This window comes from Pseudopodoces humilis, chromosome 15 (assembly GCF_049639895.1).
Source record: "Pseudopodoces humilis isolate 2021_Gansu_Grassland_sample_001 chromosome 15, ASM4963989v1, whole genome shotgun sequence".
Classification (NCBI taxonomy): Eukaryota; Metazoa; Chordata; class Aves; order Passeriformes; family Paridae; genus Pseudopodoces; species Pseudopodoces humilis.
This window is the reverse complement of record NC_142214.1, coordinates 19,735,546-19,761,806: the sequence shown is the minus strand read 5'-3', so window position 1 is coordinate 19,761,806 and position 26,261 is coordinate 19,735,546. Positions and strand designations below refer to the sequence as shown.

At 56.1% G+C, this 26,261-nt stretch overlaps 1 protein-coding gene across 1 annotated transcript; it reads left to right on the top strand.

Annotated features, from left to right (window-relative positions):
- The first annotated feature begins 227 nt into the window (after positions 1–227).
- LOC102100190 (brain-specific homeobox/POU domain protein 3) lies at positions 228–1,712 on the top strand. The gene is made up of 2 exons (XM_005527371.2): positions 228–395; positions 804–1,712. The coding sequence occupies exons 1-2, from the start codon at positions 276–278 to the stop codon at positions 1,710–1,712; spliced, it is 1,029 nt and encodes a 342-aa protein (XP_005527428.2). The 5' UTR covers positions 228–275.
- The last annotated feature ends 24,549 nt before the right edge of the window (positions 1,713–26,261 follow it).

The following is a 26,261-nucleotide window of genomic DNA, read 5'->3' as shown; positions in this document are numbered from 1 at the left end:
TTACGACCGGAGCATGGGGGAGGCCGGTTCGGGGAGGGGGTACCACGGGCGGCGGGGGCTGAGCCCCGGCTGGAGGGGGGGTGAGCTCGGTGCCCGGGGGCGGGCGGTGGGAGGGACCTCCCCGGCCCCTCCCGGTGGGCGGGGGGGCCGGGCTATAATGCCATTGATGCCGGGTGGCGGAGCCAGACAATACCGCGCCCCCGAGCCGGGTGCCCGGAGCGCCCTGCCCTGTCCTACCCTGCCCTGCCCTGCCCCGGCCCCGCTCCGCTCCCACCATGATGTCCATGAACAGCAAGCAGGCGTTCAGCATGCACCCCATCCTGCACGAGCCCAAGTACCCGCACCTGCACACCAGCTCCGAAGCCATCCGCAGAGCCTGCCTGCCCGCCCCCCAGGTAAGCCCCGGCTCCGCCGGCTTCCCCACCCTCGCCAACTTTCCCTTTGGGTTTGGGATGGGGTCCGTCCTTCCCTTCCTGCCTCCTGCGGGGGGCTGTTCCCGGGGGAGGGGGGTCTGGGGGCGCGGGGGTCGCTCCGGCCGTCCCGCCCCGCTCCGTGCGAGCGCTGGGGCCGCGGGACCCCCGACATCTCCGGTTCCTCCTCCGGAGGGTCCGGTTTTATCCCTCTTTCGGAGAGTGGGTGCCCGGCTCGGGGGGACAGAGCTCGGGGGTCCTCCGGGGGGGCTCGGGTGGCGCTGGCTTGGCGTTACCTGTCCCGGCGGGGCAGAGCGGGGTCTCGCTCACGCCGCTTCCCTTTAATCCTCTCCCGCTCTCTCGGTTTGTTTTTGGCCGCCGCTCCCCGCGCAGATCCAGGGGAACATCTTTGCGGGCTTTGACGAGACGCTGCTGCGCGGGGCCGAGGCTCTGGCCGCCGTGGACATCGTGTCGCAGAAAACGCACCCCTTCAAGCCCGACGCCACCTACCACACCATGAGCAGCCTGTCCTGCACTCCTACCTCGTCCTCCGTCCACCTGCACCACCCGTCCGTGCTGACCACGCACCACCCGCACCACCACCACCACCACCAGCCCTCGCAGGGCCTGGACGGGGAGCTGCTGGAGCACCTCAACTCGGCGCTGCCCCTCGGAGGGGTGCCGGGCCCCGACGTGGGCTCCACGCCTTCGCACCCGCACTCCCACATGTCCCACATCAACCACATGGCCCACCACTCCCAGCCCATGAACGTGTCCCACCCTCACGGCCTCGCTTCCCACGCCGTCATCTCCGGCCCCGAGACGGAGACGGACCCGCGGGAGCTCGAGTCCTTCGCCGAGCGCTTCAAGCAGAGGAGGATTAAGCTGGGGGTCACCCAGGCCGACGTGGGCTCCGCGCTGGCCAACCTGAAGATCCCCGGCGTGGGCTGCCTCAGCCAAAGCACCATCTGCAGGTTCGAGTCGCTCACCCTGTCCCACAACAACATGGTGGCCCTCAAGCCCATCCTGGAAGCGTGGCTGGAGGAGGCCGAGAGGGCGCAGAGGGAGAAAATGACCAAACCCGAGATCTACACGGGGGGGGACAAGAAGCGCAAGCGCACGTCCATCGCCGCCCCCGAGAAGCGCTCGCTCGAGGCCTATTTCGCCGTCCAGCCCCGGCCCTCGTCCGAGAAGATCGCCGCCATCGCCGAGAAGTTAGACTTGAAGAAGAACGTGGTGCGGGTCTGGTTTTGCAATCAGAGACAGAAGCAGAAAAGGATGAAATTTTCTGCCACCTACTGAGAAAAGGGGCTGGGGAGGGTTCTGCCCTCCCGACCGTCCCTCCCCAGCCCTTCCCAAACGGGGCTTGGGGTTGTCGGCTTCTTCTTTTTGGGGTTTTTTTTGGGGGGTTAAAAAAATTGGAGAAAAAACCACCCCACCAAACTAAACAAACAAACAAAAAAAAACAACAAAAAAAAGGAAAAGTAAACCTTAAAATAAAGGGAAACGAGCCCAAAGCAAAGTGAACAGTTTGGTGCCTGCTCCTCACCCCTGGGCGAAGTGGCCCCGCTGTTCTGACTGCTACAGACTGTTTTTGTAGATAAAACTGGAGAAAAAAAAGAAAAAAAAAAGAAAAAAAAAATCTAAAAAGATGGAGAAAAAGGCAAAAAGACCAAACGAAAAGGCCAAGGGGGAAGTTTGGGGGTGCCCGGAGTCGGGGCAGCAGCAGCAGCCAGAGCCCGGTGGGTCTTTGTCACTGCACCTCCCGGCTCGGGGAGCTCCGCTCGCTCCTCCGTGTCCGCTCCTCTTCTTTTAAAAAACAAACAATTAAACAAAAAAAAGGAAAAGAAATGAGAAAGGAAACGAGCTGTCAAGCCGGGGCGCTCCCCGCCGCCAGGGTCCCCCGCACACACACGCACCTGCATGGTTTTGTTCTCTCCCCTGCCCGCCCCCAGCAAACCCATCGCGTTTTTGCAGTACCATTTCTGTTTCTACCTCATCGGCTAAATTTAAAAAAAAAAAAAAAAAAAATTAAAAAAGGATTAAAAAAAAAAGGAGAAAAATATCAAAAAAGAAAAAAAAAAAATAATAAAAATTGGCCCGTCCCTGGAGTCGCGGTTTGTTCGGGGAAATGGAGATTTATTTTGCGTTGGTTTCACTCAAACCGTTCGATTTCCGTATGGTTTTCACTGTATAAAATCCTTCGCTTCGACAATCACGTCCTTGGGGCTCAGCGGAGCGGCGGCAGCGGGGACAGAGCCCGGCCCGGCCTCGGTGCCCCTCGCATGGGGAACTCTGCACTTTGGAAGGCAAGAAAACTCTTCTTTTCCCCCCTTTTCCTTTGCATATTTAATAGAGAAATTTGCCTCCTTTTCTTTTGTTTTCTTTCTTTTTAAATCTTATTTTTTAATTTTTTATTTTATTTTATTTTATTTTTTTCGGAATTAAAGGAGATTTCGTTCCGCTGTGTGTGTGCTGAATGAAATTTTGGTGTCCGTGTACGCTGCAGCATTTCAAATAAATCATGCACGTTTTACCTCACCCTCCTGCCTCCTGCAGTTACTGCGGCTCCGGGGAGCTTTTCCCGGGACTCCCGAGCAGATTTTCCAGCCTGGAAAAGTCGAGCCGGGAGTTCCCGGGGGATCAGAACCTGCGGGTCCGCTCCGTCCCGGCGACGCGCGGAAAAAAAAGGGTTAAAACCGAATTATTTTCGTTGGTTTTATTCGTTTGGGGTGGTTTTGCTTTATTTTTGTTTGGGGGTTTTTTGTTTGTTTGGGTTTTTGTTTGTGGGTGGGTTTTTGTTGGTTTTTTTTTAATCGTTGTTTTGTTTTGCAACTTTTTTTTTGGGGGTGGGGGGAAATATTCAAATGCACGTCGTGGTGGTGAAACCCGACAGACGGGACCCGGCGGCTTTGACAGGGGAAAACCGAAGTAAAACAAGAAAAAATAAAGTAGAATGAAATGAAATAAAATTAAATGAAAGGAAAGGAAATTAAGTGAAATGAAATGAGGTGAAATAAAACCCGATAAAGCGAAATAAAACCCGATAAAGTGAAATAAAATACGATAAAGTGAAATAAAACGAGAGGAAGTAAAATGAACGAAAGTGAACTAATGAAATGAAGTCAAACAAAATAAAACCAAAGAAGCGAATAAAAAACATAAAAACAAACCAAACAAGAAAAAAACAATACAAACAAACAAAACCCTAAAACGCCACAAAGATGTAAGAAAAACAAACTAAAAAAAAATAAAATAAAATAAATAAAAAGGAAGGAAAGAAGCGATTGTGCGGCTCCTGGAGGAGCTGCCCCGGCTGGGCGAGCGGGGCCAGCTCGGGGGTGGCCACCAGAGCCCCCCGGGACGCCTCGGGACCCACCCAGGGCATCCCGCAGCCCGTCCCGCACCTCTCTCCTGATTCCCGGCCGTTCCCAAAGCCCATCCCTTTGTTGTTGCGCTCCGTCGCTGTTTTCTCGGCGCTGCGAGCAGCGCATTTTCATAAATAGACCTTGGCCGAGCGCTGCCGATGAAAGTTTAATGAGGAGGGATGCTGAGTGCTGCCGGGGGGGCCCCGATCGGCTCCGAGCAGCATTAGCGGGGCCCGGCCCCCCTTTCCCCGCTCCCCGCTCCGCTCCCGGCCGTGCCCGGTGCCGGGGCCCGGTGCCCCCGCTCCGCCGCCTTCACGGGAGATGCAATATTCATCAGCCGCGCTCATAAAGCCCCGGCTCGCTCTTTCCCAGGCGCAAAGGGGGGAGCGCCGCGCTGGGGAAGCGGAGCGGGGACCCCCAGGCAGGTAAGGGGGGATCCGAGCCGGGGATGGGCGGCTCTGGGACGGGAGCGGGGGCGCTGGAGGCCGGGAGGGGCGGCCGGAGGGACGGGGAGCGCTGCTGAGGCCTGGAGAACTCATCGCAGCCGGCCCGGGCATCGCTCCTGCTGCTGCCGCTGCTGCTCCCGTCCCTGTCCCTGCTCCTGCTCGTGTTTCTGCTCCTCCTCCTCTTCTGCTGCTGCTATTACTCTTACTCCTTTCTGCTCCTGCTCCTGTTTCTGTTCCATCTTCTACTCCTGATTCTGCTCCTGTTCCTCTTCCTGCTCCATCTCCTGCCCCTATCCCTGCTCCTGTCCCTGCTCCTGCTCGTGTTTCTGCTCCTCCTCCTTCTCTTCCTGCTATTACTCCTACTCCTCTTTCTGCTCCTGCTCCTGCTCCTGTTCCTGCTCCTGTTCCTGCCCCTGCTCTTTCTTCTGCTCCCCCTGCTCCAGCTCCTGCTTCTCTTTCTGCTCTTGCTCCAGCAGCTCCCACTATTCCCAGGCCAGCCTGAGCCTCCAGGATCCTCAGGGAAAAGCCAGGAAGGAGGTGGAGAGGGGCCCCTTGTGCTTGCCCTGCTCCTGGCACAGGGCAGGGAGAAGCTGCTGCTCCTCCTGGCGCGGCTCTGGCAGCCAGGACTCACCAGGAGCAGGTCCCAGCCGTGCTGCAGTGGCCTCTCCTCCTGCTTCAGGAGGACCTGGATGCCTCCAAATCCGTGAAATCTGTGAAATCTCGGCTCTGCAGAGCGCCTGGCACAGGGTGAGGTGGGAAAAGCCCAGGGTGAGGAGGAGAGCGGGTGTGAGAAGGAAAACAGACACAGACAGAGGTGTCACCGGCACTCCTGGGGCACAAAGGACACCCCTGAGCCTGACACTGGCCCCAAAACAGCATTAAAGGAAAGGAATATGGGCTGGAGTGGACACTCCACTCTCACCCTGGGTTCTCATCCCTGGTTTGATGTATGAGCAAGGTTTGAGGTTTTCCAGCTCTTTTGCTTCAGCAGCAGTTCCACCTCTGCTGGCACCTGCAGCCCTGAGCTGGCCCAGAGCTCAGCCACCTTTGAGGACTTCATTCCTCACCTACCTCCAGGCTGGTGGGATTGAGGGGCTGGGCCAGGCCCCGGGGGCACCCTGAGAACTGAAGAAAACATCAGCACCAGCAGTTGAGCAGGGAGATGCTGTGGGGCCTTCAGAGCAGGGGTGATGGGTGAGTGGAAGCCTCTGGGCTCCAGTGAGGGTCACTGGAGAGGAACCATGGAGCCTCTGTTGCAGTTCAGCTCTGACATCAACCTGTGACCTCAAACCCTGGCTCAGGGCTCAGGGGCACCTTCCTCACCTGTTCTTAATGACCAGCTCAGGTGGAGACACCAATAAACGGGGATGTGACAGCTCAATCCCATCCATCCCCTTCCATCCCATCCATCCCCTTCCATCCCATCCATCCCATCCCATCCCATCCCATCCCATCCCATCCCATCCCATCCCATCCCATCCCATCCCATCCCATCCCATCCCATCCCATCCCATCCCATCCCATCCCATCCCACTGATTCCATCCCATCCCATCCATCCCATCCCATCCCATCCCATCCCATCCCATCCCATCCCATCCCATCCCATCCCATCCCATCCCATCCCATCCCATCCCATCCCATCCCATCCCATCCCATCCCATCCCCTCCCATCCCATCCCATCCCATCCCATCCCATCCCATCCCATCCCATCCCATCCCATCCCATCCCATCCCATCCCATCCCATCCCATCCCATCCCATCCCATCCCATCCCATCCCATCCCATCCCATCCCATCCATCCCATCCCATCCCATCCCATCCCATCCCATCCCATCCCATCCCATCCCATCCCATCCCATCCCATCCCATCCCATCCCATCCCATCCCATCCCATCCCATCCATCCCATCCCATCCCATCCCATCCCATCCCATCCCATCCCATCCCATCCCATCCCATCCCATCCCATCCCATCCCATCCCATCCCATCCCTGGTGCTGCAAAGGCTTCCCAAGGATCGCTGCCCACCACTTCTGGGCTGCTGGAGCTGTCAGACACCAGTTCCCAGGATCTCTCTGCTCCATCCAAGCTGTTTCCCTCCATGCCTCGCTCTTTTGTGTTGCTTCCTCCTGCTCTAAAGCCAAGACCCTCCAGGACTGTGGCCATCTAAAGCCCTGGAGCTCAGGTGGGACAGAGACCTGGTCCAGGCCAGCGTGGCTGTGCCACCGCTGCCAAGGATGTGTGTAAAGTTATCCCTGAGGTGGAGCCCGGAGGCTACAGGCAAATGCAGATGTGTTTAAGGATTCCCTGGAGAAGCCCTGCCCCAGTTTTATCTTTTAGGGCTGCTTAGGATGGTGCATTCTCCAGGCTGGAACGCTGCTCCAGGTCCCTTCACCCCACCTTGTTTCACAGGGCCCATCTGTGCTGCCACCTCAACCCCTGTGTCCTGCTAAACCCCATCCCAGGGGGCTGATCCTGGAATATCCAGCCTGTCTGGGGAGCACCTGTGGGTGCTGTGTGTGGAGCTCAGGGTGCTCACAGAGAGCTCTCAGGGCTGCGGGGGATCTGCAGCACCAGCAGCGGTCCCAGATCCCCCCGGGATCCGCATCCAGGGGCTCCCGTGCCCAGATGTGCCTGGCTGATCCCATCTTTGGGTCAGCAGCACAGAAAATGCTCCGTGTTCTTTAAAGGATCTGCTCTGAGAGCTGGGCAGGGCCAGGGCGCTCCCACTCCAGACTTCTCTTCTGTTATTCCATGTGTTTTAGTGCAGTGCAGAGCAGATGCATTTTTAAAGATGCTTGGGGTGGGCTCTGTTCCACTACAGGGGAAAAAGGAGTAAAACCATGATTAGAGGCTCTGTTGGCACCTGAGCAGGGGGGAGGATGGCCAGGGTGAGGGGAACTGAGGAAAAAAGCTTGGGAAGGAGTTTGGGAAATGGAGCAGGGACAAACCTGGCAGGCTGGGACAAGAGGAAACGGCTTCAAGGGAGATTTAGGTGGAATATTGGGAAAATGTCTCCATGGAAAGGGTTGCCCGTGGTGGAGATGGCACCCCTGGAGGGATTGAAAAGTGTGGATGTGGCACCTGGGGACACGGGGCAGTGCTGAGGGAACGGCTGGAGGCTTTTCCAAGCTAAAGCATCCCGTGGTTCTGCAATCCCAGGGAAAAGGAGCAGGCGTTATCCCTTCTCCAGTGGATCAGGTGCCCTTCACAGGGCCCCAGCCCTGGGTCAGGTGCAGCTGCCTGTGCTGGGAGCAGCTCCAACCCCTGGCTGTGCAGAAATGGAGCTCCCTGCTCATCCCAGTGACACTGAGGAATGGGACATCCTAATAAACCTACACATTTGTGGGGTTTTTCTGTTTCTTTGAGTTTTTGTTTGTTTGTAGGGGATGTTGGCTTTTTTTTTTTTTGTTTGTTTGTTTGTTTTTTTATCATTTGGTTTCATCTGTGTTCAAGAAACACTTCCAGAAATTTCTTCTTGTGCTTTTCCTGAGGTCTTTATCTCAGCATCCTCCACCTCCAGGAGCAGCCTCCTTCCCCCATCAGCCCTCCCAGAGCAGGAGCAGCCCCTGAGGAAACCCTGAGGAAGCGCTGTAGGGTTTGGCTTTGGCTCTTTGGGGAAATCCAAGAGTAGGGAAGCTGACAGGTGATTTTTGGGAACTTTGGGATGCTGGAGATGGAGGGATCAGAGGTAAAATCTCCATTTAATCTGCAGCACCTCTCCAGCAGCTCCAGCAGCTGCAGTAAAATCGGAGCTCTCTGAGAGATGTGGAAGTGTCAGCTAAGGACCGTGTTTTATTTACAGCAGGCACTGGCAGGGTTTGGGGTCACAGAAGGAAAAGTCCGTGTGTTTGTCTAAAATCCTGCTCCACCTCTCTGCCACTTCCCAGCAGGGAATCCCAGGGAGCTGTTCCAGAGGTGCTCCAGGGAAACAGCCTCGAGCTCAGGGAGCACAGCCTCATCCCTCAGCAGCTCCAGGATGCGCTTCCAGCCTCATCACCAGGTCAATTGTGGAGCAGGGCCACGTTTGCCTCTTGTACAGAGCAGAGGAAACACCTGCTGGCCTTGGAGCATCCACCACACCGGATCTGTGATCTGCCCAGCCTTTCAATTAATTCCCAGAGCCGAGATAAATGGTCAGGGCAGAATTTTCCCCTTGTTTATCGATATTTGCGCCGTGCCCAAGGAGATCAGCATTCCAGATCCTGGGATTAGGAAGGACAAATGCAGCTCTCCTTTCAGCAGGAGGGCTGGCTCAGGGTGCCACTGCTGCCACTGGGGCTCAGGGCAGGAACCCGCGCTCGTGGCATCTCTCAGATCAGTCAGGGTTTTTTGGGAGGCCCCTTCCCTCACCCTGAGTCGCACCAGGAGTGATTCTGCCCCCTCTGGTACCTTCCCCCTTCTCCCTCCAGCCCCTCCAGCATCTCTCCTGCTCTTCCCTCCTGCCCCTCTCCCGGGCAGCTCTGTCCGTCTGTCTGCGCAGTCTGTCCTCACATCTGGTCCCACCCAGCTGCTCAAGGACCCTCTCAGAGCTGCTCCAGCCCAGCTCCTGCAGTACCAGGAGCTGGTACATCCCATCCCATCCCATCCCATCCCACCCCATCCCATCCCATCCCACCCCATCCCATCCCATCCCATCCCATCCCATCCCATCCCATCCCATCCCATCCCATCCCATCCCATCCCATCCCATCCCATCCCATCCCATCCCATCCCATCCCATCCCATCCCATCCCATGAATCCCATCCCATCCCATCCCATCCCACGGGGAACGGTGTCCGTGTGTCCCGGGCTGAGCACGGCTCCGTTTGTCCTTCCCTCCCTCCCGTGCTGCGGGAAGGACCCTCTGGGCAGAGCTGCTCCCGATGGTGCTGGGTGCGCCCCGCTGCCCCTGCTCCGGCAGCCGAGACCTGGACAGACGGACCGGGACCGAGACCTGGGCAGACAAACCAGGACGGAAACCTGGACAGAAAAAACGGGATCGAATCCCGGGCAGACAAACCGGGACCGAGTTTTGGGCTCCAGATTTCCCCTGGGATCCCCGGGCTCCAGATTTTCCCTGGGATCCCCGGGCTCCATCCTTTCCCCTGGGATCCCCGGGCTCCAGATTTCCCCTGGGATCCCCGGGCTCCAGATTTCCCCTGGGATCCCCGGGCTCCAGATTTCCCCTGGGATCCCCGGGCTCCAGATTTCCCCTGGGATCCCCGGGCTCCAGATTTCCCCTGGGATCCCCGGGCTCCAGATTTCCCCTGGGATCCCCGGGCTCCAGATTTCCCCCGGGAGCCCCTGGCAGCCGCAGGGATCCGGAGCACATCCCACAGCCGCATTCCCGGCTCCTGCCGGCTCCTCCCGGATCCTCTCCTCTCCCGCTCCCGCTGCAGTTCCCGGCTCTCTCCTCACTCCGATCATGGAATTCTGACTTCCTCCGGCTTCTCGCATGGATTTTTCCCCCACCCCGGCTGTGCTGTTTAGTTCAGATCTAAGCGAGCTTCCCGAGCGTGCTGCCTGGATGTCTTCATTAAAACGCGCAGTTTGAGGAGGCGGCTGGGGGAGACGGGGGAGGCTCGGCTCTGGATTCACTCTGAAATCCATGGGAATCTCCTGCTCCACATCTGTTCCCGGCCGCCGACAGCTGCGGGGTCCAGCCGGGGGGACACGGGGTCACCGCTCCGGCCGGGACTCATCGGGCAGCCCCCCGGGGCCGTGTCCCCTCGGCTGTGCGGGCAGGTGGGCAGCCAGGACCGTGTCCCCGAGGGGCTGTGGTGGCCAGGCCGGCGGGGGAGGCTGCGCTGGGCTTCCCTGGGGCTCCCAGCTCGGGGAGAGGGATGAGGAGCAGCCGGGCTGTCCGTGAGATCGGCTCCCCAAGAGGAGCTTTCCCCTGGGAATCTCTGAGCCCTGGGTCAGGTGTTGTTCTCGGGTACCTGGAGGTGAGGGAATCACTGCAGGCAGGAGCGACACTGCCGGAATTGGAGCCTCTGGGACGGCCTGTGCCTGTCCCTGGGAGTGCAGGACCCCAGCGCCTGGCACCGACCTCCAGCCTCGCCGTCCAGCACAAGCTGCCAGGACCTGCCAGTGACTGAAGTGCTGAGAAAAGCAACTTCTCCTTCCACCAGGAGCTGTTTTCCCATCTCAGCCACCCCCTCAGACACAACTCTGTGTGATGTCCCAACCCTGGCCAAAGCTCCCTGAGCTCCTGCCGCCCTGAACCCACCCTGCTCTCGGGTTTGGCCCTCCTGTCCTCCGTGTCTGGGGGAGCTCGGGGGAGCAGCTGCCTGCCCTGCCCAGCAGCAGCTGTGCCAAGCCCTGCTCTTGCTGGGGAAGTGCTGCTTTCTGCCGTGCATCCCCCTGTGAGCCACTGGCTGCTGGAAGGCACTGCCTGAGCCAGCCACATGCTTCATGATGTCAATCGCAGTTCAGAGTTAATTATTCATGAGAAAATTTCATAATGTGCTGTTAAGTGGGCTGCAGGATATTTTGGTTAAATGAAGGGAACCTGAAAGCTCCCTCTGTAGGGTGTTGCTCCTCGGGCCTCGCTGAGAGCAAAGGTTCAATTAAAGCTCAAGGCTCCGTGGCCTCTGCCATGGCCTGCGATTATTGGAGCCACAGGAGTGTGGAGATCAATCCGACGGCTCAGCTTCGCCTTTCCAACAGGAAAATTCCAAGCCAAGTGTTTTCCAAGAAGGCTTGGGCCGGTGGAAGGTTCCCTGCCCACGGCAGGGGGTTGGAATGAGATGAGTTCCCTCCCAAGCCGAAGCGTTCCGTGACTCTGTGACTTCAGAGCGGGTTCTGCAGAGTCCCTCTGAGGCTGTGAGAGCCCAGGACAGGCTGTGCAGGTCATGGAATCACGGGATCATCCAGCTGGACACACCTCTAGGATCACTGAATTCATCTGTCAGCAGGCCACTTCACTCCCAGACTCCTTCCTTCCTCATTCGTGGAATCATTTCTCCCATGGAAACCAGGGAGCACCTGGAAATCTGAGCACGGGAAACGGGAACCCGCTCCAAGCTGAGCAGGAGGGAACCGTGCAGGAGTGACTGGGAACATGGCAGGGAGAGAAATGCAGCTGGCAGGGAGAGAAATGCAGCTGGCAGGGAGTGGAATGCAGCTGGCAGGGAGTGGAATGCAGCTTGCAGGGAGAGAAATGCAGCTTGCAGGGAGAGAAATGCAGCTTGCAGGGAGAGAAATGCAGCTGGCAGGGAGAGAAATGCAGCTGGCAGGGAGAGAAATGCAGCTTGCAGGGAGAGAAATGCAGCTGGCAGGGAGAGAAATGCAGCTTGCAGGGAGAGAAATGCAGCTGGCAGGGAGAGAAATGCAGCTGGCAGGGAGAGAAATGCAGCTTGCAGGGAGAGAAATGCAGCTTGCCTCCATGCCAAGCCTTGATGGCTTCTCTCTCCTTCCTGAGGCTCAGCTGCCGCCGCCTGGAGCCGGCTCCTGGCAGGGCTGGGCAGGGATGGATGGAGGTGGGGAAGGAGAAGACCTGCGAGCCTCTCCAAACATTTCACTCCATGCAAACCCTTCCGAGGCCTCAGTTCTGCTGTGTCCTGGCAGTGGCTGTTACCTGTCCCTGGTGCTCCCAGCCCTGCTGCAAAACTCACTGCGCTGCCCCCAGGAAAAGTTTTCATGGGAATAAGAAAGCAGCCAGGAAGTGTTTCCATCCGAAATCTCATCCTCACCCCCTGCCTCGCTGCAGGAGGATCCAGTCCCGGCAATTTTGGAGCTCCAAGGACAGCACAACCCTCTCCAACACCTTCTCCCGTTAGCACATCCAGCTCCAGACCTCTCCTGGCTCCTTCCCGTGAGGACATTGCCCTCTGGAAGAGGAGCTTGGGCAGAGGCAGAGCAGAAACTGCCCAATTTTGAGTTGGGTTGGGAGCAGCAAATTGCAACTGCTCCAGCAGCAATCCCTGTCCAGTTCCTACCCCATCCATGGCAGGGATCACATTCCCACTTCCAGACTCAGCTCAGAGGTGTCAGCCCCTCCTCATTTTGGAGAGACTTTCTTTCTCTCTTGCCTTATTTTTTTCTTTTTTTCCTCCAGCTTTTCTCTTCCTCCTTTTTTCTTTTTTTCTCTCTTTTCTTTTTTATTTTTTTGTCTTCCCCCCCTTCCCACCTCCCTTTGCAGCCTCTGTTCTTCATCCATTATTTAGGCTTTTCTGACTGTAACAGCAACATTCGCCTTGTATACCTTGTGTGGGGTTTAAAATATAGATAAAAGCAGAAGGTCAGACTTGAAACACAGATTCTGACGGTTGCTGCTGACTTTGTCTGGAAGCTACAAAATCTGGAGCTTTCTGTGCCCAGCAATGGTTTCGGTACAATTGGGTTTTTGGGGGTTTAGGGATTTTTTTATTATTTTATTTTATTTTTGCCTAGTTGATATTCCTGCAAACCACCTCGGTGTTTGATGCTTTCATCCAGCCTTTCAGTTTCTAAAAGTTCTGGGGCCTGGCTGGATTCAGGACAGGGGAGCTGGAGCCATGGAATTCCTGCTTGGAGGTGCAATCTTGACCCAGCACAGCGAATTCCTGCTGCTCTCCTGTCCGGGGAGGGGCGGAGGTGCCTCCATCCACATCCAGCAGGCTCTAATTGGCACCTCTGGTCGGAGGCTCGGCAGAGACGAGGACTTTCCCTTTCAATTATAAATGCCCTGCTTCTTTCATCTTCAGCTGTCGGAGAGATCGGATTTTGAGGACAAATGTTTGTGGGAAATAAATTTCAAAGTCAATGCGGGAACGGTCGCAGAAAACATAAAACACTTCATTGTGTGAACGGGCAGCGGGGCAGCGAGGACGTCCCTCCAGCCAGGACACAAACTGGAATCAGAGCTCCTGGAGGGATCTCAGAGCCATGGGGATGTGGCTCTTGGGGACGTGGCTCAGTGCTGGCCTCTGGGTTAGACTTGATGGTGTTTGGAAGGGGCAGCAGGGGACGGTGACACGCAGAACAAAGATCATTTTTGTGTCACTGAGATCCACGTGGGCAGAGAAAAGCGCTGGAGAAGAGCTGGGAATGCTCCAAGGAACGGCTGAAGGGACATTTCAAACTGAGACACTCGCCAGGCAGCGTTCACCAGGTGCAGGGCAGGGCTAGGGTTAGGATTAGGGTTAGGATTAGGGTTAGGATTAGGGTTGGGGTTAGGGTTGGGGTTGGGGTTGGGGTTGGGGTTGGGGTTGGGGTTAGGGTTGGGGTTAGGGTTGGGGTTAGGGTTGGGGTTAGGGTTAGGGTTAGGGTTAGGGTTAGGGTTAGGGTTAGGGTTAGGGTTAGGGTTAGGGTTAGGGTTAGGGTTAGGGTTAGGGTTAGGGTTAGGGTTAGGGTTAGGGTTAGGGTTAGGGTTAGGGTTAGGGTTAGGGTTAGGGTTAGGGTTAGGGTTGGGTTAGGGTTAGGGTTAGGGTTAGGGTTAGGGTTAGGGTTAGGGTTAGGGGTTAGGGTTAGGGTTAGGGTTAGGGTAGGGTTAGGGTTGGGTTTGGGGTTAGGGTTAGGGTTATGATTATGTTTAGGGTTGGGGTTAGTGATATCCTGGGATTTTCCTGCTGGCAGGTTAGTGGGGAATGTTCTCTCCCTGCACAGAATATTTTCAGAGAACAGAGGTTTTGGCTCACTCAAAACCAGACCCCAGCTTCTTCCAGCCCCAGCCTGAAACAGGAGATCCCTCAAGATCTGTCTCCTAAACTGAGAGCTGCGCTTTTTATCTTCAGAGAATCCCAGCCTGCTTTGGGTTGGAAGGGTCCCTAAAGCCCCCCTGGTGCCAATCCCCTGCCATGGACAGGGACACACCGCTGTCCCCATCACGGCCAGCCGGCATCTGCCGCTCAGGCCCAGGTTTCAGCCTGGTGGGTGCCAGCAGCCTCCTAATCCAGGTGGATATTCCAGTGGCAGCTGTTGTTCAGGCGGCTCCATAGCCCAGCTGGCACTCCCCAAATAACCTTTCTCCACTCTAGCCCAAGGGAAAATGCATCTGTCAGGTGAGGAATAGGTAGAGAGGAGGAAATTTCTCCCTGTGAGGGTGGGCAGGCCCTGGCACAGGTGCCCAGAGCAGCTGGGGCTGCCCCTGGATCCCTGGAATGCCCAAGGCCAGGTTGGACATTGGGGCTGGAGCTCCTGGGACAGTGGGAGCTGTCCCTGCCATGGCAGGGGTGGAATGGGATGAGCTTTAAGGTCCCTCCCAACCCAAACCATTCCATGATTCCATGTTTTATTCCGGTTTCCCTGTAGGCACTGTCCTCATCCAAACAGGATTTGGAAGGACACAGGGAGAGGCTGCAGTCTTCCAGTCTCAACTCCATCCCTCAGCTCTCCCCAAAAGCCAGACTGGGCACAGATCTGGGCACGGATCCGTCGGTGCTGAGTGGTCACGGCAGCTCTGGCAGTGGCTGGGATGGCTCATGAACCATCCCATGGCCAGGGATGTTCTGGAACTCCTCCAAGATTTCCCAACACGGAGCGTTCCCCTCCCCGTGCTCACCACTGCACACGTGGCACACTGAGCAGGAGGAGGAGGAGGAGGAGGAGGAGGAGGAGGAGGAGGAGGAGGAGGAGGAGGAGGAGGAGGAGGAGGAGATGCCCACCTGTGGTCATTTCCAGGAGCAGTAGGACCAAAGTGGCACCCTGAAGGGAATCCCCAAGACCAGCAGCTCCTGGTGCTCCGGCATCTCTGGGTTAGGGGATCCCAGCAGCGCCTACGGATTGAAATCGGCCTGGTGGGCTTTCTGGGGCCTTGAGGAAGAACATTTCCAGGGATTCCAGGGATTTCCATCTCCATCCCTGCAGGTGTCCAGGGAAGGCCTGGACGTGGCACTCAGGGCTCTGGGCTGGGGACAAGGTGGGCATTGGGCATGGCTTGGACTCAATGATCCTGGAGGCTTTTTCCAACCTCAGGGATTCTGGGATTCTGGGATTGAGGAGAACCTCCCAAGTCCTTGAGGTGACATCTTTACATCCACCCACAGCCTGGCCGAGCCAGGTCCACAATCTGCTCTTGCCAGGATGTTAAACATCCAAGGGAAAGAAATAGAACTTGCAGGAAGTCCAGGAATTATGACACTGCTAATCTGAACTAATTAAATTGACTCAGGAAGTTTCAAGGTAGGACTGTGGGACTCTTTATATTTCTATAAATTTTATATAAATTATATAATTTCCCTTCCAATCCTCCTGAATTCCTGGCCTCGGTGGCAGGCTGGCACGGGATAATTATCCATTTGGAAAGTGTCTCTTTCCAGCGATGTTCAGGACGTTTGGGAATCCCTTTCCATTGTGATTCTCGGAGCGTTCTCCCCGTGCCTCCCGCAGCTCGGTGACAGCTTAAACACCGAAATGCAGAAATTCCTGAATATCCCACTGCTCCCCACCAGCTGCTCCTTGGTGCTCTGGGAGGGGAATTTTTACCCAGAGGATTTTCCTCTGAGTTTGGTGGCAAAAGTCCAACGTGGCCAAGTCCAGCTCATGAATTCCCGCTGCTCCTGGTCCCGACAGATCCCGCTGCTCCTGCTGCTCGTGGGGCTGAAGCCACCCCACTTTCCCAAGATCCTGTGCCGGCAATAATCCCTCCGAAGGCCAAGAGTTACTTTTGTTTTCTTCCACCAATTCTGTCCATTTCGCCTTTGGCAAACATCGATTTTCCACAATTCCCCGCAGCCCTCATGGAGCAGCTGCCAAAACGGCTCCCTCGTGGGCCACTTCTTTTATTTGTCGAACAAAAGAACCATCAGCATTGTCTCCGGAGCTCTGGGGCGAGCGGAGCCCGGGATTAGGATGCCGAGCTCCCTCTCCTGGCTGCCGGATCAAAAGGAATTGCTGAAAAGTCCTGCTCACCTGAAAATCGGGATGGCCGGACTCCGGCTGAAGGAGGGAGGGAGAGTCCTTCCAGCTCTTTTGCAGATTTTCGGATTCTGTCATTTTTCCTCTCCATGAAATACGCGGGGAAAACGTTCGGGTGCAAAAAGTGTGGGAGAAAGATGAATTTGTCTGTGGGCTAAACTCGCTTTTGCTCCTCTCTCTCATCTGTCACTGTCAGGGAACGGATCCCAGTGGGAAAATCACTCTGAGGGTCTCTGCAGGAAATCCAGGGTGGTTTTCCATGAAATGTTCCTCCAGGGAGAGGCAGAGTGTGGAAAAGGACACGCACAAGGAAGAGCAGCAGGGAACAGGTTGGGATGAAGGGTGGGGATCACTGGACCACGGGAAGTTCCATCAGCGTGATCCTGGTGGAAGCTGGAGGGCTGCTCTGGAGAGCAGGATCTGCTGGGAGACAACGAGCAGCTCTCAGGGCTCACAGCAGGAAAACTGGGAGCTCAGACATTCCAGATCTTCCCCATACGGGCGGCAAACGCTGCTCAATTCCAAAAAAAACCCCATCAAATGTCTCCAAGTGACATTTTCCATTCTCAGATCAAGGCTCCCTTCCTCTCTCCTTCGCATGGTGTGCTGGCCCAGCGCCTGCTGCAGGCTGGGAATTCTGGCTGTGGGCTCCAGCTGGGATCCTGCAGGAATTTGGATTGAAAAGCTCCGAGCTCTGCACCCATGGGAGGGAGAAAGCACCGGTGGATTTTGAAATGGAACAGTGAGTTGTGTGCGTGTCCTGTTGCACACTTTGGGAGCGAATGGGCGCCACAAATCCAATTTGGAGAAGTCAAGAAGCCCCGGAAAACTTTTAGTCTCCCCACAATGCAATTACGTGACTCTCTGAGCCGCTTCAGGTCTGGGGAGAGGAACGATACCGGCTGTCCTCAGGAATTATGGAATCAATGAATCAGGGAATGCTTTGGGTTGGGAGGAACCCCAAGGACCAACCCATCCCACCTCCTGCCGTGGGCAGGGACATTTCCACTACCCCAGGCTGCTCCCAGCCCCATCCAACCCAGCCTTGGGCACATCCAGGGATGGAGCATCAGCTCCCTGGACACTGCCCACCCTCCTCATCCCGGCATTCCCCATGGATTGCGTTCCAGCCACCTCTCCTGTCCATCCCCCAGGCCCAGCAAGGAGGCTGCTCCAGGAACGAGTCACGTTATGCCAGGAGCTGCTTAGAAAAGGTTGGGCCAGGACCCTTCTGGAATATTCCATCCATCCATAGGGAGCACTGGTCATCACTGACCCCGAGACAGCGATTTTGGCGTGGCCAGAGGGTGGACAGTGCTCTGCACCAAACTCCACGCGAGGAGAGAAGACACTGAGAGCCGAAACCTCAGGCCTGTGACCACCAGCTCAAACCTTTTATTGCCATGAAGCCGCTTCACTCTTCAGCCCTGCTCTCAGGGAGGTCCTGGCAGGGTGAGGGGAGGAACAGGCAGGTGACAAAGGTGGCTGGAGGTACACAAGGCTCTCTTGTCCAGGTGCCATCCTTCTCCAGAGTCTGGGTAACTCTGGGGGATATTTGGGCCACAAATCCTCCCGGATTTCCTCTGCAACCGGCCAAACCCCGCACCTCTCTGCACCTTCCCCCTGTGACAACTCACCTGTTTTACCCCCTGGAACCCCTCTGGAACCCACCTCGGGGGATTTAGGGGCAGAAAGGGCCCAGTGAGGAGGTGTGAGCTGGAGGGAGGCCCGGGAGGGGATTTGTGCTGCTCCTGGAGCAGGGTTAAGGCCTGGCACACCATGGCTCAGCTCCTCTGCCTGCAAGGCAGATCCAGGCCAGGCAGGGGATGCTGATCCCATGGGAACACGGAATATCCGGGGCTGGGAGCGCAATCCCTGACCCTGCCGAGCTCTACCCCAAAGACAGGAGCTCCAGGAGCCTCGCACAGGTGCCTTTCATGGCTGAGTCCTGCCTGAACGAGCCTTGTTCTGACAAGATGGAAAAGGAGCTTCAGAGAGCGGCTCCGGCGGCTCAAAGGAGGGAGAAGCTTCCAGTGAAAGGGAAAGGAAAGCTCGGCACCAAGGTCACCTCCACCGCCTCAGGCGATCCGAGGGATGACAAAAGTTTCCGTGTAGCACAGCAGCAGAAGACAAAAGCCATCCCTGGAGGGTGGGAAGAGGGAGGGAGCGCGGAGCAGACAAGAAATTTAATGTAGGGAAAGCCACAAGGTTTGCTGGCAAGGACACGCTCCTGGGTGGATCAGAGGAATAGCTGGGGTTTGGTGGGACCTCCAGAGGCCATCCAGTCCACCCCCAAGGTCCAGGATAAAGTGGATAATGGCTCCCAGGAGCCTCGAGCAGGATTCGTCAGAGCCATCGATGCTCCAGACCTGGAGCTGAGTCTCCCGAGAGCTGGTGGTGGGCGGGGGGCCAAGGGGCACCCAGGAACACCAATAATTGCTGGAATTTGGATCTGGGATTCAGGTCTACGGCTCCTTCCCACTCTGCCCACGCCGTGTGAGTCCATTAGGGAGGGCTGGGAATTGGGAGTGAACCGAGATGCCAGGCCCAGTGAGCCTTTCCCAGCATCCGAGCTGCAACCCCGCAGGGAAAGGGTTTGGCTTTGTCTGGGAATTCTTCCCCTTTGCCGAGGACTTGTGGCTGTCCCTTTCCACGGATCCAGCAGTTCCTAGGACCAGGAGGGTCAGGACAACTGCAGCTCTGTGATTCCTGGGAGAAGTGCAAACGGCTTTAAAGCCAGCAGCCGGGATGCAGATGGCTCTAATGCGGGAGAACAGCTGGGATGTGCGCGGCTTTTCCAGAGACGCGAGGGAAAACGGAATGGAAGGTGTCTGCATCCCTGCTGCAAGTTTCAGCAGGGCAGAAAATGGGACATTCCTCTGTGCAAAGCGCCTGGCACGGGCAGAGGAGCCGGGAATTCGTTCTGGGCAGAGCCGGACGAGCCCTGGGCACGCAGGGCGGGCAGCTCCATCCGCGCCCTGCTCCTGAAGGAGTCTCGGAGCTGTCGATTCCGTGCTGCACGGCTGGGAGAGCTCTGGGGGAGAGGGGAGAGCGAGGAGAAGCCTGAATCCCGTGGGATCTCAGTCATCCATCCCCCGGTGGGTGCTGGCCCAGCCTCCGGGGCTCAGCCGGCTCCGGGACCCTCCCTGGAGCCTGGGTGGGCGCAGGGTCAGCACACCTGTGTCTGCAGGGAGCAGGAGCTCTGTGTCCCCTCTGGGATATCCAGAATGGGGGACCTCACCTCCCAACAGCCCGAGGAGAGCAGGAAGGGCAGGGTTTGCCCAGGGGAGCTGGATCCCGAACAGCGGGATTCACTCAGGCACCTGGAAGTCTACGGAGCACTAAAACCTCCCCGGTTCCTCTTATCCCCCACATTCATTTGAAATCCCTCTCCTGGGTGCCTGATTCTCCTGGGATCCCTGAGGATCCCAGCGTGGAAGGGAAGCGTCTCTCAGCTCCCAGGCAGAGATAAAGTGATGTGTGGGCAGGCTGGAAGCTGGAGCCACTGCAATCCTTTCAGCCAGGCAGCTGCACTTCCCCTTTCTATCACACGCATTTAAAAGCTTTTAAGGGAACGATCCATCCCCTCTGCTGGCAGAGCTGGAGCTGGGCTGGTCCTTGGGATCTTAAATCATTTTAAAATACGGAGCAATATTGGTTTAAAAGCCTTTTGCTCTCCCCCTGCTGCAGGAAACCTCAGCAGAGCTCGGGGCTTCCTGGGGATCCATCACTGGCCAGGAAAGGGCTGGGCAGTGCCTGACAGGGACCAGGCTCCGGGACAAGCCAGGAGTTTCTCCCTACGTCATCCCCAGACGATCCCGGGGCTGCACATGGGGTTTTTTTGTCATTTAATACCTCAGATCTCCGTGGCTGTGGCAGTGTTTGTGTTTGCTAAGCTGCTTAAGGACAAGGACGGGTGGCTCGGCTGGCAAATCCGCCTCGGAGAGGGAATGTGCCCAAATTCCTGCTTTCTGGGCAGGCCTTGGCTGCAATGTCCCTGATCCTGCCTTTCACACACAGGTTTTGAGCCCAGCTGTTCCAATTCTCCCGCTCTGCCGTGTGCCCTCGGAGAGAGGAGCAGGGGATGAACTGGGAATGTTGGGAGGAACCAAGGACAATTCCCTCCATCCAGGGACAGGAGCGTGTCTCTCTGTCACCTTCCCTTTGCCAGCACCTGAAACCCATGGCTGCTGACAGAGGGAGCTGGGAATGTCCAGCTTGGAGAAGAGAAAGCTCCAGGGAGAGCTCAGAGCCCCTTTCAGGACCTGAAGGGGCTCCAGGAGAGCTGGAGAGGGACTGGGGACAAGGGATGGAGGGACAGGACACAGGGAATGGCTCCCAGTGCCAGAGGGCAGGGATGGATGGGATCTTGGGAAGGAATTCCTGCCTGGGAATGCCCTGGCACAGGTGCCCAGAGCAGCTGGGGCTGCCCCTGGATCCCTGGAATGCCCAAGGCCAGGTTGGACACGGGGGCTGGGAGCAGCCTGGGCTCGTGGAAGGTGTCCCTGCCATGGCAAGGGTGGGATGAGCTTTAAGGTCCTTCCAGCCCAGCCCATTCTGGGATTTTATGGTGTTTTACTGTTTTGCTCTGTTCCTGCTGGGTTTCTATCCTGATTTCCTGGGACAAACCTCCTTGGCTGCTGCTTCCTGAGGAGTCAGGACAAGTCGCTGCAACGAGTGACCCGAGGAGCAGGACTGGGGAGCTGGGAGCAGCAGGATTCAGGGAGTTACTGAGATTCTGCTCCCCTGCAAGGCTGGAGAGGCAGAGAATCCCATTTCCACCTTGTTTCCCACTTCCCTGGCTCACAGAGAGCAGCGTGGAATGAAATCCACCACGGAACCAGCCCGGCTGGGGCTGGAAAGGAGGATCCCTGGAGTCTGGGGAGGGAGACGAGGACAAGGACATTTATTCCCCTCTGACAGACACTGCAGAGGGTCTCTCCCACTCAGCCCCCAGCTTCCCACCCCCCTGCTTGCTGAAGGAATCAGGGGATCCCTCCCTTCCTGCCACACTCCAAAGGGCTCCAAGATCTCCATCTCTTCTTGAGCCCATCCCGGAGTTGCTGAACTTTCCCTGAGCTGCTGCCAGGGATCCTCCCTCTCATTTATCTGCAGGATCGGTTGTAGCTGTATTGATTTTCCCTCCCTGCCTCTCCTCTCTGTGTTTGCTTTCTGAATTATGCAGCCGGGCAGTTTTTCCTCCTCGCGAGGAGCGGGAGAGTTGCGGAGGATCAATTGAGCCCTGCCATAGTTTAATCAGGAATCCCCAGTAGGAACCAGGAGAGAAAAAGGAGAAGGGAAGACAATGAAGACAGGGTCGATCAATCCAGTCCTGGTGCAAAGGAAAGAAAGGGAAAGAAGAGAGGAAGGGGTGGAATAATCAGTCAGTTTTCCTCATGCAGCCCTCAGATCCCCCAGCCTCAATCAATAACCAACTTTGACAGTCATTGCTTCAGAAAGAAACTTTCAAAATCCCCCTGAACTCAAAGAATGTTGGTGCTTTATAGCGTGAAAATGGCCAGTAAACCCCTGCTAAAGACATGGAGGATCGGATTCCTTCCCCTTTTTCCTCTTCCCTTTAAAATCCACATTAGGAAGGCGGAGCTGAGATGAAAGGGGAGCAAACAAGGCTTTTAGTCCTCGTTTTGTTGTTGCAATTATTTTGCCAATAGTAACGATCTCAGGACTGGGTGGAGGATCGTTGATGCTGTGCTGGGGATGTGGAGGGGGGACAGAGCTGCTGGGATTGTTCCAGCACCACAAATCCAGGAGATGGAACCCCATGGATACAACAGAGATGGGTTTGGAGCATGGAAATAGAACCAAACAGCACCCACGGGGCACAGGGACCAAAGGGACCATCTGGATGTTGTGACAGCACGTGACAAGAGAGATTTTTGTATCAAAAATAGTGTGGGCACAGGCCTAGGGCAGGATTGTCCCCTGTGCTGGGACACCTCGAGCTGTGGGGGCACGCTGAGGTCTCCAGGCTTTGGAAATCAAACTTCCCCAAAGTCCTGCCAGATGTCCCAAGGAAGGGCCCCAGGCTCTGCCGTGTTTCCAGGAGGATGGGCTGGCTCTGGGTTTTCCTTTCAAACAGCTCCGGTCAAGTTCAGTTCCTAAAGGAAACATTTAGGTCTGGAAGGTGCAGATCATCATCCATGGAAAACCTTGGAGGGCCACCAGGACAGACCTCTGCAGCTCGACTCCCGGCCTTCATTCCCAATGAGATTCCCAGCACATTCCAGGCTGGATCCAGGTCTGCAGGACAGAGCAGTTGGCTGGAGCCCACAGTGGCAGCAAAACTCAGGCAAGAATGGCAGGATGGGGAGCTTGGATTGTTGACCATGGATGAATGGCAGAGGGCAACTGAATTTCCTCCACTCTGGTGCTTGAGTTCAAGACAAACCTTTCCTTCCCCAGTTCCTTCTGGCCAAACAATCTCTGCTTTTGGGGACAGAAATGCCAGAAGAAATATTTCAGAAGAATAATTGATAGAGTTAATTGATCCTTCCCTCATCATGCATGGCGAGGACAAGCAGGAGTTGCATTATCCCATTCCGCAGTTCCCACAAAACTGGTGCTGATTCAGTCCCCCTCTATATCCACCTTTATTCCATTACAATCCCTGAGATTCCTCACCCACAGCTCCAGAAGTCACTGATGAGAGGGGCACAGCCTGCCAGACACGAGGTCAAAAGCGATTGATGGGAGGCCAGGACTGGAAGGAGAGTGGAGGCAGCAGAAAACCAGTTCAAATTCAATGTTTGCCCTGATCAGACTCAGTTTAGTCTAAAAAATGTCAGTTTTGAGTTCTGTGCTTCCACCACTGCTTGTCCCATAATCTCATGGAGGGATCAGCACAAGGATCAGTCAGTTGTGATAATTAACACTTGGGTTAATGGAATGGGGGTGGAGAGCCAGCTGGAATGGATGGAGGTAAAGCTCAGCCTGGAAGGTTTGGAGGTAAAGCTCAGCCTGGAATGGATGGAGGTAAAGCTCAGCCTGGAATGGATGGAGGTAAAGCTCAGCCTGGAATGGATGGAGGTAAAGCTCAGCCTGGAATGGATGGAGGTAAAGCTCAGCCTGGAATGGATGGAGGTAAAGCTCAGCCTGGAATGGATGGAGGTAAAGCTCAGCCTGGAAGGTTTGGAGGTAAAGCTCAGCCTGGAATGGATGGAGGTAAAGCTCAGCCTGGAAGGTTTGGAGGTAAAGCTCAGCCTGGAATGGATGGAGGTGCAGCTCAGCCTGGAATGGATGGAGGTAAAGCTCAGCCTGGAATGGATGGAGGTGAAGCTCAGCCTGGAAGGGCTGGAGGTAAAGCTCAGCCTGGAATGGATGGAGGTAAAGCTCAGCCTGGAATGGATGGAGGTGAAGCTCAGCCTGGAAGGTTTGGAGGTAAAGCTCAGCCTGGAAGGGCTGGAGGTGCAGCTCACCCCTGACACTGAAGATGGTTCTGTCTTTGCTTCCATGGGCTTTTCCAAGCCAGGTTTCCCCCTCAGCTCGTTGCCCAGCCCCTCCACCCAGGGAAGGCCACCCCCAGCCACACGGGGAGCGTTGGCCACTGGTTTCCAGTGGGGGGAGGCAGGGACTGGGCTGCTCCTCACAACCTCACGGAAGGAGCTCCTCACTCACCTCCTCCCAGAATTTGTTCCACATTTTCTGCTAATAAGGGCACAGGGAGAGAGTGAGACAGAGAGAGAAGAGGAGAAAAACTGCTCTAAATTATTCATGGACAATATCATTATGTGTCATAACAGTGTGTCTGTGATGGGAAAGAGTGAGTGTGGCAGGGGCTGGGGTAGCACAGGCCGGGCTGCACAATAGCGAGAGCTGATTAATTATTGATGTGCACTAATTGGCTACAGGGTTTCAGGACAGCTTGGGCTTTGTTGGGATCATTTGTATTCTTGCTTTGGAAATGGACCCCCCCCACACACATAAACCCAACATTTTCGTGTGCAAGTCTTCTCCCTCCTCCTCCTCCTCCTCCTCTTTTCCTCCTGCCTCCCTCTCTCCCTGCCCTGCTTCCAGTGCTCCTGATCCCCCTGTGTGTGTACAAATTAACATGATCTTAACCTCTGCTGATTTTCTGCAGCGCTGACACGCTGCCAACACCTCGGTGCAGTTGGGCTCAGCCTGCAGCGCTGCTTTTTGGTGCGGAAAACTGGCCCAGCCTCGAGCACCAACCTCTCCTTGCACCTCTTCTCTCAGCCCTTCACCCCCAGAGCAGCTGGAAAGTCCTTCCCAGGCATTTTTCCCGTCTGGAACGGTCCAGACCTTGCCTTGGAGCCTGCTGTGGTTGTGCCCCAGGGTGTGAGTGCCAGCCTGGGGGTGTCAGCAAGGTGAGGGGAGAGGCTTGAGGTTCAGAGCTCACGGCTGAACTTGAACAGCACAGGAGTTCCAGTGCTGGGGCTGCTCCTGCCACGGCTCCAGCTGCTCCCAGGGTGTCCACACAGCTGAGGTCCCACCTGCAGAGCTGCCCCAGCCCTGGGGACCGGCACAGCAAGGACCTGAAGCTGTGGGAGAGAGCCCAGATTTGATCAGAGGGATGGAGCAGCTCTGCTGTCAGCAAGGGCTGGGAGAACTGGGATTGCTCAGCCTGGAGACCTCAAAGTCCCCTCTGGTATCTGAAGGGGCTCCAGGAGAGCTGGAGAGGGACTGGGGACAAGGGGTGGAGGGACAGGACACGGGGAATGGCTCCCAGTGCCAGAGGGCAGGGCTGGATGGGATATGGGGCAGGAATTCCTGGCTGGGAAGGTGGGGAGGCCCTGGCACAGGTGCCCAGAGAAGCCAGGGGCTGACCTGGGGGATTTTTGTGTCTGTGCTCTCAGGATGGAGCTGGGACTCTTTGTTCTCTTTGCTCCTTCTCCCTCTCCTTTGAAACCCTTTGCATTATTCCTTATAGGAGCAAAACAAAGAAAGAATTTAGTTTATTTGTTATTTATTTAGGACAAACCCTTCCTTCCCACTTCAAAAGGGGCTACGTGCAGGAGCCTCTGGTGGATCCCAGGAAACTCTTGATTGATTATCCGAAAGGAGCCAAGTGAGATGAAAAGCAGAGGGATGGGAATAATTTTAAGGGGAACAGCCACTAAAATATCATCAATTTTTTATTATACAGAATCTTTTCAATAGACAAAATTAGCTTTTTTTCTCCTCACTTCTGTTTTCTTCTCTTTCTTTCCCCAATTTTTTGTTTTCCTTAGGCATGGGCAAATTATCTTTTCCTTCTTTTTTCCTCTTTTCTTCTGCTCCTGGGACTGGTAGGAGGTGTGGGGTTAAATGGTGACCTGGGCCACCAAGCAGGAAAAATAAAGCTTCCCAACAAAAGTCCTCTGTTTTGTTTTTCCCACTGGAAAAGGACAAGAGACAGAGGGAATGAGATGAAACAAGAGAAGTTCAGACTGGGCCTGCGGTTTAGATTGGGGATTAACAAGAAATTCTTCACCGAAGTTTTCTGGCCCTGGCACAGACTGCCCAGGGCAGTGGTGGGGTCACCACGACTGGAAATGTTGGAAAAACGTGTGGATGTGGCACCTGGGGATGTGGACAGTGGTGGGGCTGGCACAGCTGGGAATGGCTGGGCTCGGTGATCTCAGAGGGCTTTTCCAACCCCCAGTGATTCCATGATTCTGTAAAAATGGTGGAATCTGAAGGTTCCCCAGAAAAGCTGAACTCAGCACTGCCTGGGTGAAGCCCTGAGGGTCTTTGCTGAGCTCTTCCGAGCAGGAGTTTGGACTGGAGAGCTCAGGAGGTTCCCTCCAGCCTGAATTATTCCCTGAGCTGGGAAGCAGAGGCTGGGAAGGCAGTGGCAGTGAGGTGGGGACTTGGCTGAGCCCAGGCTCCTCATGGAGAGCTCCTGGGCACATCCTGAGGGCTCAGCCCACTCTGCTCAGCCAGGATTTAATGAGAGAGCACCAGCAGCTCGTGTTAATCACCAAAGTGTGAGGAAAGCTGTGTGGTGGCAGGTACAGGGCTTCGAACAGACAGGAACCGGCTTTAGGATGGACACTGGGGAGAAATTGTCCCCTGTGAGGGTGGGGAGGCCCTGAGGCTGAGAGCAGCTGTGGCTGTGCCATCCCTGGCAGTGTCCAAGACCGGGCTGGAGCAACGTGGGACAGTGGAAGGTGTCCCTGCCACGGCAGGGGTGGCACTGGGTGGCCTTTGAGGCTCGTTCCAACCCCACCCAGCGTCTGGTTCTGCGGTGGGACC